Genomic DNA, 16,988 nt, shown 5'->3' with positions numbered 1-16,988 from the left:
GGCAGTGAAAGTGCAGAGTCCTAACCACTGGACAGCCAGAGAATCCCTATTAAAAAGGTTTTACACTGTCTTTTATTTATTTAGCATTGCTATATATTCTTTTTTTCAAATTTTTTTTAAAAAATTGAAGTACAGTTGATTTACAATATCATGCCAGTCTCTCTACAAAGCCACAGACATGTAGCAATGAACTCAAAGCTACATACAAAATCAGAACCTTCCCAAATAAGGAAAAAATGGCTTTGCAACCCACAGAAGATCTTGCCATAAAGATGACTTTAGTACTCTGCAAATCTAGTGTCTCTGAGAGGCAGCGAATGCCTCATGTTTAGCCAGGAGCACAACTAGTTTGGGACTAGCCTATCTTTGAGCTATTCATTTTAGTTCACAGTTGCCTGTTGACTTTAAGGGGAGTTTGCATGCTAAAGAAACCACACCTGTTGAAACTTAACAAGAAAGGCAAGAGATTAATGGAACAGAAGAGACAATTTGTTCTCTGAGCGCTGCCTTTGTAGGTGTCATTTCATTTCAGTTTCTATCACAGACTGATAAAACACATATATCAAAATCTTTAGATACAAAAGCTATTTAGGAACAGGATCACTTTTTGAAGAAAACTCAAGCCCACAGCACACGGCCTATTTCCGTCTCATCGCGCTACATCTTGGAATCACGTTTGTATCAATGGAGACATCTTTTAATAGGACTACAGCCTTCAGGTCTATACCCGAGAGGACGGTGACTTAAACACAGGACAAGACTAGTAGCTCAGTCTGAAATCTGTTCGGCACTGGCAGACTAAAACTGCGCATGCCTGTTGTTTCAACTTTTCTACATCACTGGTTCCAAAAGACAACAACAAAAACCACGCATACATATACACACGCACACACACAAATGGGGCAACGGAAAGAAATGAGTGGCAAGTGGCTTTTAAGTAACAGGGCCGGGTACCTGGGATGCTCTCTAACTTTCTTCTGAGCTCTTCATTCTCCTGTTGCAGTGAGATCACCTCCTGCTCCAGCTCTTGGCATCGGGGACAGTAGCCTTCCTCCTCCTCCTCCTCTTCCTCCTCAGGCAGCGTGGAAGACGACGGGTGACCATGGGACTCCGATGTCGCCGGGGAGGCCCAGCCACCCAGCGTGTGCACAGGGGACGTGGACAGAGGGTCCGCATCCGCCAGGTGGCCATACTCGCTGACCGAGGAGGCGTTTGGAGTTGGGAAGCTCCCTGAGAGCAGGTAATTCTGCAGGGAGTCAGTGAAAACTCTCAAAAATGCAGAAGTTTGTTGTTTCCTTTGCATATATTGCATCTCAATGTCTAAATTGTCTGAGGTCTGACTGTGGACCCCTTTGCCAACAGGACATGGTTCCTGTCTTTCAGTGTAACTTGAGCCTTCCTGCTTCACACAAGATATCATGGATTGAGAATGGTTGGCGTCTAGAAGTTTGCCTCCACAATTTAAGAGGCTAAGGACTCGGCTGCATTGTTGAGCAAAAGCGTCCAAGATCATACGACTCTCTGAAACAGAGGAGAAGACACGTCAGAGCCTGACAGCCAAGACACAGGACAAACAGGTCCCTCGACTTGGAGTTCAACAGTCAGAAATGTCAGAGACACAGACCTCTGCTCTCTGCCGCACACCCGTGTGACACAGTGAATCCACACGGACCGGGATGCCCGGCTTCCTGCTGCTCCCGATGAGCTGCCCCGACTCGACTCTGGGGAGCGGCTGGGTGGGACCAGGGCACCGAGTAGAGACCCCCGTCCATGGCACTGACTGGCCTGCACGGCTCTGAACTTACACCTTTGGCTTCACTGATATCCTCACTGTAATGAATCAAGCCAGCCCTGCAGACTCAACTCCTCACTGACAGGGGCGCTCACAGCAATCATCACTGCTATTTCTGGAGCGCCCTCACGCCCTTGCTATCAATCAGCTGATACAATCCCCACCGAGAGGACGCTGCTCCCCGATGCGAAGTGCTCACTAAACATCTACGATAAAACAAGGAGTGGGCCCTGAGGCAAATGAGGAGGAGGAGCCCCAAAGTAAGACTGTGTCATCCGACATCTGGGTTCGCAACTCTTTCTTTTACTTTATCTGATAACTTGGCCTGATCTACAGCAGCAGCATCTGCAAAGCAACAGTGCCCTTCTTAGGGCTTCTCCCACCAGATCTCTAACTGGCACGTACACAGAGGGCCAGTTAGTTTCCACAAACGTATTCTAAAGCATATTAACTGTAAATCAGTGGAAAGCAAAAAACTCATAGAAAGCAATCAGTTCACCTCCAAAAGAAAAAATACAGAAAAGCCATCCCCCCACCCCGTCCTGGTCGATATTGTGAAAATGTGACTCAAGGTTGTCAGTCTAAGGGTTTTGAAAATTCACCCTAAACGTAAATGCTACAAGAACATTCTCTTCTTTGTAGACCACCATCCAGAACGGGCAATTTATAAATTCCAGAGAGAGGTACTTTTTTAGGGTTTATGTTTGGCAACGAGGGTGTCTCTTATTTCCTCTTCCCTCTATGTAAAATACTGGCAACAAACAAAATACTGTAGATTCTAGATGCCAACATCTATTGTTTATTATAGAAACATAACTAGTCACTGAAGGACTGATGCTGAGGCTCCAATACTTGGGCCACCTGATGCAAAGAGCCTGCGCATTAGAAAAGGCCCTGATGCTGGGCAAGATTGAAAGCAGGGCAAGAAGGGGACGACAGATGATGAGATGGTCAGATGGCATCACTGACTCAGCGGACCCGAGTTTGAGCACACTTCGAGAGATGGTGAAGGACAGGGAAGCCTGGCGTGCCACAATCCACGGGGTCTCAAAGAGTCGGACAAGACCGAGTGTCCAAACAACAACTAGTCACTTGCCGTCCCTGGAACTTTAAACCTGAAAAACTGTGAGATGCTCAAGGGTTTCTTTGGGGACAACCAACCAGAAGAATTGTGATTTAAGAAAACTGGTTTCTCTAGAAAACCCAGGTTAATGACCAGCAAAACCAACCTTCAGAAACCTCCATGCAGTGCTTCACGCTCTTCGTTGTTTTGCCTTACTAGTCGCCCTAAAGTCACTCAGATATCAGGGGGAGGGGGTACAAGTCTCCTTTTCTAACTATTTAATAATTTATCTAAGGCCCAGAGCATCAGGAAGCACCCCTCACATCTCCCAAGTCTATAAAACGCTACCATTCCTAAATCCCTCAGGAAAAAGGCAAGTCACAGAGGCCTGTACCCTTCAGCTCGGCAGAGACCTCAGAGACTGCGTGTTCCATGAGTGGACTGCAGCTCGAGGGCCAGCACAGTATCTCAAGAAATATTTACTGAATACACGCGGGGACTCTTGTAGATAAACAGGATCTTAGTTTACAGCATTTGTATTCTTATCCTGAATCCCACAGATATGAGGCACAGGCCTGTTTTTTTAACCACAATTACCTTTGAGTGCTGAATGAAAAACTACTTGCCAGGTATAGTGGTAGGCCAGAGCTGACTGACGGGCCGGGAACTTGACCCAAGTAGCAGCCAAGATAAAGCTGGCTTCCTACTTTGGAGAAAAAGGGATGGGTATATGGGAACTATCTTTCCTGCACCAAACACTGCAAGTCACGATGACTCTGCCCCCAGCTAGGTGGAAAGGAAGAAATGAGCTCATGATCTGAACTGAAACGTAATGGAGAAAGACTTCAAATAGTTGGGTATTCTATTTTACAATGGCCAAAACCAAATAAATCAGAAAGTAAACAGCTGAACCATAAAGTGGAGCGGTTTAACATGTTGCATTCTCATTTTTTACTCCCAGGTTTTTGTTCTTTTATTAGTAAAATCAAAGGACAATATTGATTGGGGATTCTCAATCCTAGCACATTAGCAGTTTTCATTCATTTAATCCTATAATCCCATTCCAGACCTGAAGTTGTATTTGCTGTTTGCATTTTAATCAGAATAGTCCCAATTGATTCATAGCCTATACACCTTTAATATAACCTTGATGAAAGAAACAAAATATGAAAGACTAAAACAGAATTGCTTAGAAAGAACAGCTTGAATATATTTATCCAGTGTCCTAAAAGGAGTTCAGTTGTCTGAATATTGATAAATCACATTACGGTACAGATTTTAAGGGGAAAAAAATCTGATGTATAGACAAGCATGATTTTGCTTTCTTAAGTGAAGGATAAACTCGTAACATGTTGAGAAAAAGTCATTATGTATTATGCTATATTATGAAGATAACGTATTAAAGTGCATTCAGAACATCAGAGAATAGTTATAGCCATAAAACAGTTCTTGCCTGCAGTTTTTCCAAATGCTTTATTCAGAATTTGTTCTCAGAACTGATATATGTAAAAATAGCCACTGAAGCCATTAAAAGGCTGAATTTTCTTCTTTTCAGTACTTTATAATATTTGAATAGTGTTTTATGTCAATATATTGAAGAGTGCAATGAAAAATGTTACTATCATACTTGGTGGAAAACAGCAAATCTTTCCACTTAACACATATTGCAGCGAGCAATCCCTCACCTCTCCAGACAGAATCTAATTAGAAATGCAGCTACTGTGTGATGCCCATTACTGCTAAGAAATGGAGAAAAGTTCTGTTTTCATATGAACACAGTTGTATGGCACATTCATCCATGATTCTTAATTGAGCAAAGTGTGAACATGTATTTTAAATTTTTGAATCCCCCCCCCTCCACTAGTCACAGAATGTTCCACTCAAGTGATAGCAAGGAAGTCAACAGATTACAGAGAGGCTTTAACACAACCTTCTTTATCTCTAACTTCTCTAAAATGAAATATCACAAAATATTTTTTAAAAATCACAATCATAAAGCACTCTAAAATGACGTTTCTCAGATTTATTTTGCTTTGTGAAACCTGTCGGGAGATAACATCATGTTGCAAATTGTGCCTAGTCTGATTTCAGAATCTGAACCCATGATTGTTTTTGTAATTCAAAAAGTCATTTCTAGAAATTCTTCAGAATTTAAGAGGTTTAATCCATCCTAAATCTGATAAGTGAAGAGGGATGGGAACTCAGCAATGAAACACAGGCTCCCTACTTTAACATCCTTCTTTGTAAGTAAAGCCTTGAATGGAATTTGCCCATCACAGCAGATCCCCAAGAGTATTCTGTTTCTATGAAGGAGATCACAGTAGTCAAGATTAGTGGTAACCTTTTGATTTTAGCCCAGTGAAGGGTGAAATATATTAATATTAAAAATGCAAAAGCAGAAAAAAATTTGTGACCTATACTACCATGTATCCATATATTTATTGTAATCTACCAAAATGATTTACAACTAGCTCAAAATACATGATTTTCTTAAAACATTAATATAACTTCTATGAGAGGACTTTGTGGCAGAGAAAATAGAAGTTACAAAATGAAAGCATCTCTGGAAGCATCACCCTGTTCTCAAATCAATGAACTACTGTATGTCTTAAAAAAAAAAGCCATCAGTTTTTTTTCCCTAATGGCAAACATCAACACAGCAAAACAGGATGCAATTTTTCTAAATAAATAAATCAATGATGTGTCAAAAATTAACAGATGAGTTAATATACTCGGTGCTATCAAAACCAGATGGTGCTTCCTAATATTCATCCTGCTCAGTCAATCCCTGAATATTTTCTGGACCATCGGTATATAAAATAGGATGCTGCTATTTGTGATGGCAAACAAAAGCAATCATGCCTGCCAAGCACATACTATAACAGGCAGCATTTCAGCTCTGCTAGACAGAAAGTAATTAGAATGCTTTTAATGTCCAAAAGAATGATGCTGATAGGCTGGCACAGATGTGTAGATTTATGAATATTTATATGGTGGTTTATAGCTGACACTTTTATCAGTTGAAGAAGATAAAATATCTGCCTGACTCAAAAGCTTGACAGTCAGGTTAATAAAATCTCATTAAAGAGAATGACCTATGCAATTATATAGGATTTATTGTAATTCATTTTTGATTGTACTCTGCTTAAAGATGCAATTTCCCATTTCCTGATGCCAAATTTAGGCTGCATACCAAGATCTACGTGGGTTTTAACTCTAAGCCTCCCACAGAGGAAAAATATGCTTTTAGAACCATGGTATATTACCCCTTTTAAGGAAAATTATTCTCTTCAGGAGATTTTATAAGAACACTGAAAAATCTATTTTAAATCATGTGTCTCCTCTCAATGGTTTATGGCCCTTAATGGCAAATAAGGTTCACTTCATCCCTTTCATCTTTTCACAGCATTTACTCTGGACGCTCAGTTATCTCTCTTCCATCCTGCACTCATTTCATCTCACTGATGTTTTGATTATTTTCAGTTTACCAGGTGGCCTGAGACACTGTAATAACACTGCAATAGCACTGTAGTGAGGGTGCAACAAGCGAACCCCACCCCTACCTTCCACTCCACCAAGTATGCTTACACGGCTGTCTGGGCACACACGCTTACTGGTTCAAAGTGGAACCACTAGTTCCTCAAAGAGCCAATCATCTCTTCAGCTGCCTGTCCTTCTGAGGGCCACTCACATCACTGAGCCCATTAAGAGATGGCTTTGTCCCCAGTGATTAATATTATGACCACAATTCACGATGTCTAGCACTAAGATCTTTTTTTTTTTTTTTTTGCCCCTGACCATTTGCCAAGAACTGACTCACTGGAAAAGACCCTGACACTGGGCAAGACTGAAGGCAGGAGAAGGGGACAGAGGATGAGGTGGTTGCACGTGGTCACCGACTTGATGGGCATGAGTTTGAGCAAGCTCTGGGAGCTGGTGATGGACAGGGAGGCCTAGTGTGCTGCAGTCCATGGGGTCACAAAGAGTCGGACACGACTGAGCCTCTGAACTGAACTGATTCTCCTTACTGCTAGGAGGAAACCTACCACGCAATTCCCATCGTTTCAGCAAGCACGTGGCATCCTGTTCTTGGGGCTATCAAGCTTATCACTCCATGAGCTCTCTCAAAAAAAAAAATAAATAAATAAAAGAAAATAAGAAGAAATGTTGAAAATAAAGGGAAAAAGGAAATACAGGGAATCTGAGGAGCGTCAGCAAGCTCCTTTTCACTCTTTTAGATTCAGTGACATGATTTCCACCTGGAGACAGAGACATACTAAACAGGACAACAGTCAACACTGAGAGAAGACATTCAAAACAAGGTAAGCAGGAAAAACCAAACCACAGACACTCTTCATGGATGAGAGTGGGGAAACTGCCAGGGAAGAAGGGGCCCTGGAAAGGAGAGCAAGTAACTGGTGCAGAAAACAGAATACAGGAAAAACAGCAGGAAAAAGCAAGGTTAAAACTATGGATGAACGTGGAAATGAAAGGGGGCAGGCTTATACTCTTAAAAAAGGTAAAGGACTGAAACACAGTCAGGGAAGTCTGAAAGGAGAAAGCAAGATGAGATTAAAGACCAAAGTGCGCAGATGAAGAGGGGGAAACCCCCAGTGAACATGGCGGCTTGGAGGTTGTGCAAAGCAGTAAGCACAAAGTCCAGAATATGGGAAAAGACCCAAACTTCTGAACAGCAAGAAAGCAGAGCTAGGAAATGAACAAGGAATGACCATGAACTAGCTGATGAGAAAATCAGAACCCAAACCCAGAAAGCACACAAACCTCACAAAGAAAGGGGGCAAACACTAGAAAAATGAGGAAAAAGGAAGCAGGATAGCCTAACAACGAATACAAAAGCACAACAGAATATCAATACAGGAAAAAAACACCTCTTGCAAACAATGAGGACATCCACACAAGAACCCCTCCAAATCACTGAGGGATGTGACAGGACAAGTCTTCACTATAACCTGTAATTAGATTTTCTTTCTCAAAACCAATCCTTCATATGTCAAAATATTGACAAACAACAGAACAAGAGGTTACGCTTCTATAACTCATTTCAAGACAATGCTCCTATTTTCACTAGGAGGGAAAAAAAAAAAAGGCTTTGGATTCACTCATATGCAGGATTCGGAGGGCTCCGAAGTGCCGTCAAAGGCCTGAGCAGGAACTTTTTCAGCTCCGAGGAGCGGGATAAACGGGGCTGCGCGTCCCCAGGAAGCAGAGAGCACCCCTGGGGCCTGCGGCCTCTCCCATCAATCAGCCCGCCTCCCTCCCCGCAGCTGGGCAGGAGGGCCGGCTTCTACCAGAAGTCTCGTACCCGTGGGGGAGTGCTCCCCGAAAGGGGCCGGGGCCCAGAAAGCTCGAGAGGCGCGGGATCCCGCCGTGCAGCGGCGCCCACCCGGCGGGCGGCGGGCCGTGCAGCGCCGGGGGTTCCGTCCCTGAAGTCGCGGCCGCCCGCCCCGCCCCGCCCGCGGGACCGGAGCAGGGGAAGCCCCGCGTCTTACCGCGCCCGCGGGGACGGGAAAAGGGGCAGAGAGCGCGCGCTAGTACAAAAGGAAAAAAAAAACAAGAAACCGCCCTGGGGCCCGCGGAGGGACCGCGACAGAGCGAGGGAGAGAGAGAGCCAGAGAGCAAATTGGAAGGAAGAAGAGGGAAAGAAATGAAGGGGGGAGAGAGATGAAGGAGAGAAGTAGAAGGACAAAGTGGAGCCGCGGAGAGGAACGGGAGAGTGTCGCCGGGGAGCGCCAGCCTCTCCCGGAGCGGCCGCCGCTGCCCCCCGAGGGTGTCCGGCCCCCACTCCCAGCCCGCGCGCGGCCCCCGCAGCCCCCCGCCGGCCAGGCCGCCCGTCGCCACCGCCGCCCTCCCCGGGCGCCGAGCGGCGGAGACACCTGTTAAGAGGCGCGCACTCGCCGTCGGAAGCCCGGGACGCGGCGGCGGCGGCGGGGAAGCGCCCGAAGTTGCCGCCCGCGCGTGGAGGCCGCCGGGGTGCGCTCGGACGTCCGGGTCCTCCCGCAGCCGGTGCGCGCGCCCCCTGCCCACCCGCGCTGCCCTCCCTCCGGGCCCAGCGCGCGGCAGGCTCTCCGCGGTGCCCGGGCTTCTCCTTCCCGCGGCCCCGCCCTGCGGGCCCCCCCCCCACCCCGGCCGTGGCGGGACGGAAAGTTGCGCCCGAAAGTTGGTACCTGCGCTGAGCTCCAGGCTGGCGCCGTCGCCGCCCGTGTTGCTGCTGCTGCCCGCGGCGGCCGCCGGGCTCGACCCGTACCTGACGACGGCGGCGAAAGAAGAGGATGATGACGCGGCGGGGGCCGCGGGCGGCGGCGCCGTAGTCCTCAGGTGGCCCTGGGACGCGGCGGGCGTGCCGGACGGAGACGACGACGACGCGGCGGCGTTGGCCCGGCCAGGCCCAGGGGGGAAAGATCCCTGCGCCTGGAACTGCTGCGGCGGCGGCGGCGGCAGCTCGCTGCTGCTGATGGAGACCGCGGCGTGCGGGGCGAAGGGCGGCGGGGGCGGCCGCACGTGCGGCAGCTCCACCAGGGTGGGTCGCTCGTAGCGCTTGGCCAGCGCGGGCCTCTTGCCGGGGAACGTCTTGAGGACGCTGTAGGGGCCGCGCTGCTTGTAGATTTTGGGGACGCTGGGCCCCTCCTCTGCCGGCTGCATTTCTTCCTCCATCCTGCGCCTCCCAGCCGCTTCCCGGCTGCACGCCCCCTCGGCGCCCGGCGCCGGGCTCCGAGAATGCCGCTGCCGCCCGCCCGCCGGCTGTGCCCGGGTGCGCGCGAGTGGGAGGGTGGGTGTCTGTGCCGCGGCCGCCGTCACCGCCGCCGCCTGTCGCGAAGCCTGGCATCGCCGAACCCCTGCGCGGGGGGCTGCCGCCCGAGCGCTGATTGACAGGCTGCCTCGCCAATGCCTGGAGGGAGAAAGGAGGTAAAGAGCAAGTGTTTAGGGTAATATCTGCTAATGATAATGGGGGCGGGGGCGGAGCCTGGTGCCGCCGCTGCCGCCCGCGTGGTCGCCGAGCCCCGCGTGCGCCTCCGACGGGGGAAGGGAAGGAAAGAGCCGGGACCCCGAGGGCGTCCTGGTAACAGCGCGAGGTTCCGGCCGGGACGAGACTTCGGAGCCCCGTGCACTTGAGGCGCCTGCTGTTATGGGCGGGGCCCAGTTTTAGGCCGGCGCTCGTGGCGCCCCCAGCACGACCCCAAACTCTCGGGTTGCACCCAGCTGGGAGGAGTTGGGCCGGGGCGGGGCAGCTGGGGTGCGTGTGTACCTTGGGAAGATGATACACCGCGCTCTTCTGCCTATCGGAAATTGCTCCGCCAGCCTTCTGAAAAGAACATCTTGAAGACTTGACCCAGGTTGCTGCGAGTTGTTTGCGCGCCCACGGGCTGTTGTCTACATCCAGCTCATGGCCTTCGAGTTCATGCTGTCATAAGAGCACATAAAGCATCAGACTTTTACATTATTTCATTAGATTCCTATGAGAGAGCATAACAGAATCCTGTTTCCCCATTCTACAGATGAGAAAACTGAGGCACTTTGAGGAAATTGCCCAAAGTCAGATACTCAAGTGTGTGGCTGAGTTGCACAGATGTACCCAGATATGCAAATTCTCACTTCTTGTAGCAGGTAGACTGCAATTTAGGGGAAAGAATATGACCAGATACCTCCTTTGGGGATGGTGGTTAGATACTCTCAACAATGTCATTTGAGGGGTGTGTGTGTATGTGTGGGACCAAGATTGCCCAAAAGCTCTGGCTCTCCGCGTTGCGCAGGCAGCTCCTCACTGCTTCTGAGGCCACCAGGGCGGGGTTTCTGGACGACACACAATTTCATTAGTTGAATGAGAGAAGCGCCTCTGTCGTTCAGAGAAGGATCCCACGGGCTAGAAATGCCCTCAAATCTAGAGGACTGTCCTGGCTTCTCCCAGCCACTTTGGGAACGTACCACCCCTCCCCTAGGTCAACTCCCTCCCAGGTTTGGTTTCTAGCCTTCAGTCTTCACTCTCCAGGTTAGAATTCTGGGTCCGTCTCCTCCTTGATGTGTGCCTGTCATCTCTCCACTGTGAAGTTAGTTTCCTTTTCAGAGCTCTCCTCTCAGTCTTGGAAAAGTGACCTATTTTCCTCTTCTGAGGACTTGGGTCTCTCCTTGGCCAGACTTCCCTTCCTCTGGAAACCTTTCTCTTGGCAGGATCAGCTTCCGCGTTCCTCCGCCCTCCAGTCTCCCTCTCTCCTGCGGCCTCCTCAGATCCTGCTGCGGTTTTCTCCCCTCCATTTATTAGAGATGAAATAAATAATGCCATAAATAAAAGTATTTGGGAGTCCAGGAACTGTCAGGGCTGATTAGGGCATAGAGGACATTTTCTTTCTCATTATGCAAAAGCATTTCATGGGGAAATAAAAGAGGTTTCATTGTAACTCATGCATGTCATATTTCAAGGAATTCAAGATATTAATCATATTTAACATTATTTGCAACGTTTCTCCCTGGCTTCTGAAAACTGCTAAATGAGGACACGTGGATCGCTAAGAAAAAGGAAGACAAGCATGAGAGGGACAGTTAAGAAATAATGAAATGCTGGTGAAAGACGGGAAAAGAGAATGAGATGCCAGGGAGATGTTTCTTAGGCACATAAGTGAAAAATGGGGGAGCTGCTTCTCAGAGGTGAGACAGCTGAAATTGAATGATACACTGCAGGAAATAAATGATAACAAACCTCCCCACACTTTTCTTTCTATAAAGCAGTTCTGAATTTTGCATTGAAATGTTTTCCTCCCACTTTACTCCCAGATAATTTGCCAATAAGTCCTGGCTTTTGAAAAGAAATTGGGTGGTGCCAGTGTGAGCAGGCCGGGGGGGAGGGTGGTGGGGGAGAAATTCATCGGTTCTACTACTGAAGAAATAACTTCCTATACCTGGGAGCTTTTTCTTCTCATGTATTTTTAATTTGTATCGGCCTCACCACTTAAGCACCTTAAGAGACTGGGAACAGTACTTCTGTTGTTCTGGTTTACCAATGGAAAGGATCTGCCATTCTGTATGTTGAGAAGTGGATGTTTCTATAAAATTGAATGGTAAAATTAGTGGTTTAACTAAAAAAATAAAAAGAAACCCTAGAGGAAAAATACTAGAATTTTTGAAATGACCAGCTTTTAGATCCTAATGCTAGCAGTCACCTATGTCTGGATCCATAGAAAAATGAAATGCTTAATAATCACGTTTTAGAAAATGAAATGGGCATTTACTCCCAAATGTGGAGTTGAACTCAGTTTTAAAATTGTAAGTGACCAATGTTCCCTGCCTGGGGTTGTACATACCTGAGTATTGTATATAAATGTAATATATTGAAGTGTTTATGAGATCACTGGCAGCACTTTTGTAAGCATCATGCTGTAAATTTTAGTCCAAATTATCAGTGATTTTGCTGATATCCTCTCTTTAGGGTCTCAGGGGCTGACAGGATGGTAATTACACCTACGATTTAAATCTTTTTATGTATTTACTCTTACTTAAAAAAAAAAGAGTGAACTTTTAAAAAGCCAAGTGGCTATTTATGGATAGGGTGATTTTTTGACTGGCAGCATGTCAATTCCTTGAGCCATCTAGAATATAGCTTTTAAATAATAAGTCAGCCATGGGAAATGCTTTTTATTGCACCAATTTCAATGATATTTAATGAGCTTCTGATTGACTGTTTGATCTCCCAATGTTTTGTGCTACTTTTAATTCATTTCATATAATAGAAAAAAAAAGTAATTGGAATAAAATTTTGTGACAAGATAATGACCTTCCACTTTGAAATTAAATGTCTGATTAGCTTCAACATTTTAATGCTGAGATGATACTGCAGCAGGAACAGGGGTGTGCGAACTATCACTCGGTGGGAAATGACTGAGGAATACTCCTTTGCTTTTCCCATTTGCATAGTAGAAAGGGCACGGCAGCCACTGAATCATCAGCACACAGTCCTAGAGGGACCAAAATGGTCTTTTATTCTTGTGATTGAGCCTGTGCCCATCGCTTTCCTAAGACCCTGTCAAGCAGTCGTATAAACCATGCTTAAATACCTCCAGCGATGAGGACTTCACTACTTCTAGGAGCATCATGCACCCAGGGATTTATTCAACAAATATTTATTGAGTGCCTACTATGTGCCTGGAATCCTTCTAGGCAGTGGACAATACACATGCTAAGTGGCTATGGTTGAAACCACATGGACTGTAGCCCACCAGGCTCCTCTGTCCATGGGATTTCCCAGGCAAGAATACAGGAGTGGGTTGCCTTTCCCTTCTCTAGAGGATCCTCCTGACCCAGGGATCAAACTCACATGTCTTAAGTCTCCTGAGTTTGCTGGCAGGTTCTTTGCCAATAGCACCACCTGGGAAGCTCTGGATATAGTGGAGCCAAATATCAAGATCCTATTGTGATAGAATTGGGGTGGGCAGGTAATAAGTAATCAAGTAGCTAGCTGAATGATATTAATATATTTATATAACAAATATGTATTTATAAAAAGTATAATAAATTATGCTTATATGTTATGATATTTTAAATGTTAAATAATATATAATACATAATAACACTATTATTATTTCAGATAGAAATGATTAAAAAACAGCATGGGGATGTTACTTTTGATAGGGTGATTGAGAAGAGTTTTTTGAGGTGGAACCATCCAGTTGAGAGTAACTCCTAAGAAAGAGCCATCCATCAGAAGAGTCTAAAAGAAATCAGTCCTGAATATCCACTGGAAGGACTGATGCTGAAGCTGAAACTCCAATACTTTGGCCACCTGATGCGAAGAACTGACTCATTGGAAAAGCCCCTGATGCTGGGAAAGATTGAAGGTGGGAGGAGAAGGGGACGACAGAGCATGAGATGGTTGGATGGCTTCATCGACTCGGTGGACATGAGTTTGAGTAAACTCCGGGAGTTGGTGATGGACAGGGAGGCCTGGCGTGCTGTGATTCATGGGGTCGCAAAGAGTCGGACACGACTGAGCTGAACTGAACTGATGAGGAGAGCGGTTTAGGCTGAGGGACAGTAGTTATAGGAGCCACAGGGCGGGAACAGGCTTGAAGTTCTCAGGGAGCTGGAAAAAGGGCCAGTAGTCCCGGAGTCCTGGCAAAGGGCAGAGTGAGCAGATGAGGTCCAAGAGGCAGGCTGGGCCCTGGCCGGGCAGGGCCTTATCCATCTGAGGAAGTGTTTGGGATTCATTCCAAAAGCAGTCGGGAAGCTTGGAGGCAGGTAAACTGGGGAGTAACATGACCAGATTTATGTTTTTAAAAGATAATTTTCAGAAAAGGTAAAATCATGACTCCCATACATAAAAATGAACAGATGTTAAAGCTTTTATTTAACTTGCTCAATGCCATCACAGTATTCAAAGGACAATTTGATGTGGAAAAAGGAATGTTGAATTGAATGCATAAATATTTTGTGTATGTTAGTTGGTTTTCCCACGAGGAATGTGGCTGACAGCTTGAAGGGAACCTCTACCATGAAGGACGGTTTGCATATCTATCAGTTATCTACACTTTCAAAATTGTAAAAATAGTTCAAAGACAATGAAAGAGTACACATAACTGGGGAAGGTGGGCTGTACGTAGACAGTGCAGTCTTCCAATGAAATACAGTTTACTTCCTGCAGCACTTTTAAAAAAAAAACCTTTTATTTCTATAGTTACAGATTCTAAACTTATAGCTTATTAATAAGCTTATTATTTTTAAATAATTACAGATTCATAGGAAGTTGCAAAGATGGTGCAGTGAGGTCCCAGGTGCCCTTCATCCATTTCCTCCAAAGGCTGGAGTCATGCAATCCGTGATCTTTTGAGGTTTTTCATGTACTTTAATGCCCTTGAGATCCATCCATGTTGTTGTAGCAATAGTTTGATCCTAGTCAAACTAGTAGTTTGATCCTACTAGTCAGTGATTAGTACTCCACAGTGAACATCCCACAATTTGTTAAACCCTTCACCTGTTGTAGGATATTTTGGTTGCTTTCAGTTTGGGACTATTGCAAATAAAGCTGCTCTGAAAAGTCCAGTACAGGTTTTAGTGTAGATGCAAGTTTTGTTTCTCTGAGAGTCTCTACAGTATTTAAAAAGGTTCCTTCTGCTTTGTGGACAATGGACTAGAAAGGATCACACTGGCAGCAGGGAGACATTTATTTTCTAAATAGTGACTGAGTAACCCTTTCAAAATATAATCATGTGTTTCCATTGCCCTCCGTTGTCTTCCCCCTCCATAGAGTAAACTCCAGACTGTGCCTCTGCCTGCTGAAGTCTCCTTAGGAGACACAACCACCCCTTGCCTCTCAGGCCTCATTCTTTCTGCCCCCTCCCCACCTCACACCACTGCGGCCTTAATGGTCTTTCAGTTCAGTTCAGCTCAGTCGCTTAGTCGTGTCCGACTCTTTGCGACCCCATGAATCACAGCACGCCAGGCCTCCCTGTCCATCACCAACTCCCGGAGTTTACCCAAACTCATATCCATCGAGTTGGTGATGCCATCTAACCATCTCAGCCTCTGTCGCCCCTTCTCCTTCTGCCCCCAACCCCTCCCAGCATGAGGGTCTTTTCCAATGAGTCAACTCTTCACACGAGGTGGCCAAAGTATTGGAGTTTCAGCTTCAGCATCAGTCCTTCCAATGAACACCCAGGACTGATTTCCTTCAGGATGGACTGGTTGGATCTCCTTGCAGTCCAAGGGACTCTCAAGAGTCTTCTCCAACACCACAGTTCAAAAGCATCAATTTTTCGATGCTCAGCTTTCTTCACAGTCAAACTCTCACATCCATACATGACCACTGGAAAAACCATAGCCTTGACTAGACAGACCTTTGTTGGCAAAGGAATGTCTCTGCTTTTTAATATGCTATCTAGGTTGGTCATAACTTTCCTTCCAAGGAGTAAGTGTCTTTTAATTTCATGGCTGCAGTCACCATCTGCAGTGATTTTGGATAATATCCCCCAAAATAAAGTCTTACACTGCATCCACTGTTTCCCCATCTATTTGCCATGAACTGATGGGACCAGATGCCATGATCTTAGTTTTCTGAATATTGAGCTTTAAGCCAACTTTTTCACTCTCCTCTTTCACTTTCATTAAGAGGCTCTTTAGTTCCTCTTCACTTTCTGACATAAGGGTGGTGTCATCTGCATATCTGAGGTTATTGATATTTCTCCCAGCAATCTTTTTTTTTTTTTTTTTAATTTTTTATTAGTTGGAGGCTAATTACTTTACATCATTACAGTAGTTTTTGTTATACATTGATATGAATTAGCCATGGATTTACATGTACTCCCCATCCCAGTCCCCCCTCCCACCTCCCTCTCCACCCGATCCCTCTGGGTCTTCCCAGTGCACCAGGCCCGAGCACTTGTCTCATGCACCCAACCTAGGCTGGTGATCTGTTTCACCCTAGATAATATACATGTTTCGATGCTGTTCTCCTGAAACATCCCACCCTCACCTTCTCCCAGAGTCCACAAGTCTGTTCCATACATCTGAGTCTCTTTTTCTGTTTTGCATATAGGGTTATCGTTACCATCTTTCTAAAGTCCATATATATGTGTTAGTATACTGTAATGATCTTTCTCTTTCTGGCTTACTTCGCTCTGTATAATGGGCTCCAGTTTCATCCATCTCATTAGAACTGATTCAAATGAATTCTTTTTAATGGCTGAGTAATATTCCATGGTGTATATGTACCACAGCTTCCTCATCCATTCATCTGCTGATGGGCATCTGGGTTGCTTCCATGTCCTGGCTATTATAAACAGTGCTGCGATGAACATTGGGGTGCATGTGTCTCTTTCAGATCTGGTTTCCTTGGTGTGTATGCCCAGAAGTGGGATTGCTTCTCCCAGCAATCTTAATTCCAGCTTGTGTTTCCTCCAGTCCAGCGTTTCTCATGATGTACTCTGCATATAAGTTAAATAAGCAGGGTGACAATATACAGCCTTGACATACTCCTTTTCCTATTTGGAACCAGTCTGTTGTTCCATGTCCAGTTCTAACAGTTGCTTCCTGACCTGCATACAGGTTTCTCAAGAGGCAGGTCATGTGGTCTGGTATTCCCATCTCTTGAAGAATTTTCCACAGTTTATTGTGATCCAGATAGTCAAAGGCTTT

General features: G+C 46.0%; 1 protein-coding gene and 1 long non-coding RNA gene across 3 annotated transcripts in view; one reads left to right on the top strand and one right to left on the bottom strand.

The window, feature by feature from the left end:
- The window catches only part of BEND4 (BEN domain containing 4), a 33,024-nt gene extending 23,497 nt beyond the window's left edge, over positions 1-9,527 (bottom strand). For both annotated transcript variants that reach the window (XM_020888254.2, XM_020888255.2), the window contains exons 1-2: positions 9,041-9,527; positions 955-1,521 (exon numbers count right to left, since the gene is read on the bottom strand). In XM_020888254.2, the coding sequence (XP_020743913.1) occupies positions 955-1,521; positions 9,041-9,527 (1,054 nt within the window). The remainder of the gene's footprint in view (positions 1-954; positions 1,522-9,040) is intronic.
- Positions 9,528-9,692: 165 nt separating this feature from the next.
- The window catches only part of LOC139030193 (uncharacterized), a 103,065-nt gene continuing 95,769 nt past the window's right edge, over positions 9,693-16,988 (top strand). The window contains exon 1 of the long non-coding RNA XR_011482475.1: positions 9,693-9,779. This is a non-coding gene — a long non-coding RNA (uncharacterized lncRNA). The remainder of the gene's footprint in view (positions 9,780-16,988) is intronic.

This window comes from Odocoileus virginianus, chromosome 21, assembly GCF_023699985.2.
Source record: "Odocoileus virginianus isolate 20LAN1187 ecotype Illinois chromosome 21, Ovbor_1.2, whole genome shotgun sequence".
In the NCBI taxonomy this organism is placed as follows: Eukaryota; Metazoa; Chordata; class Mammalia; order Artiodactyla; family Cervidae; genus Odocoileus; species Odocoileus virginianus.
The sequence above is the reverse complement of the archived record's forward strand: the minus strand, read 5'-3'. Positions and strand labels throughout refer to the sequence as shown.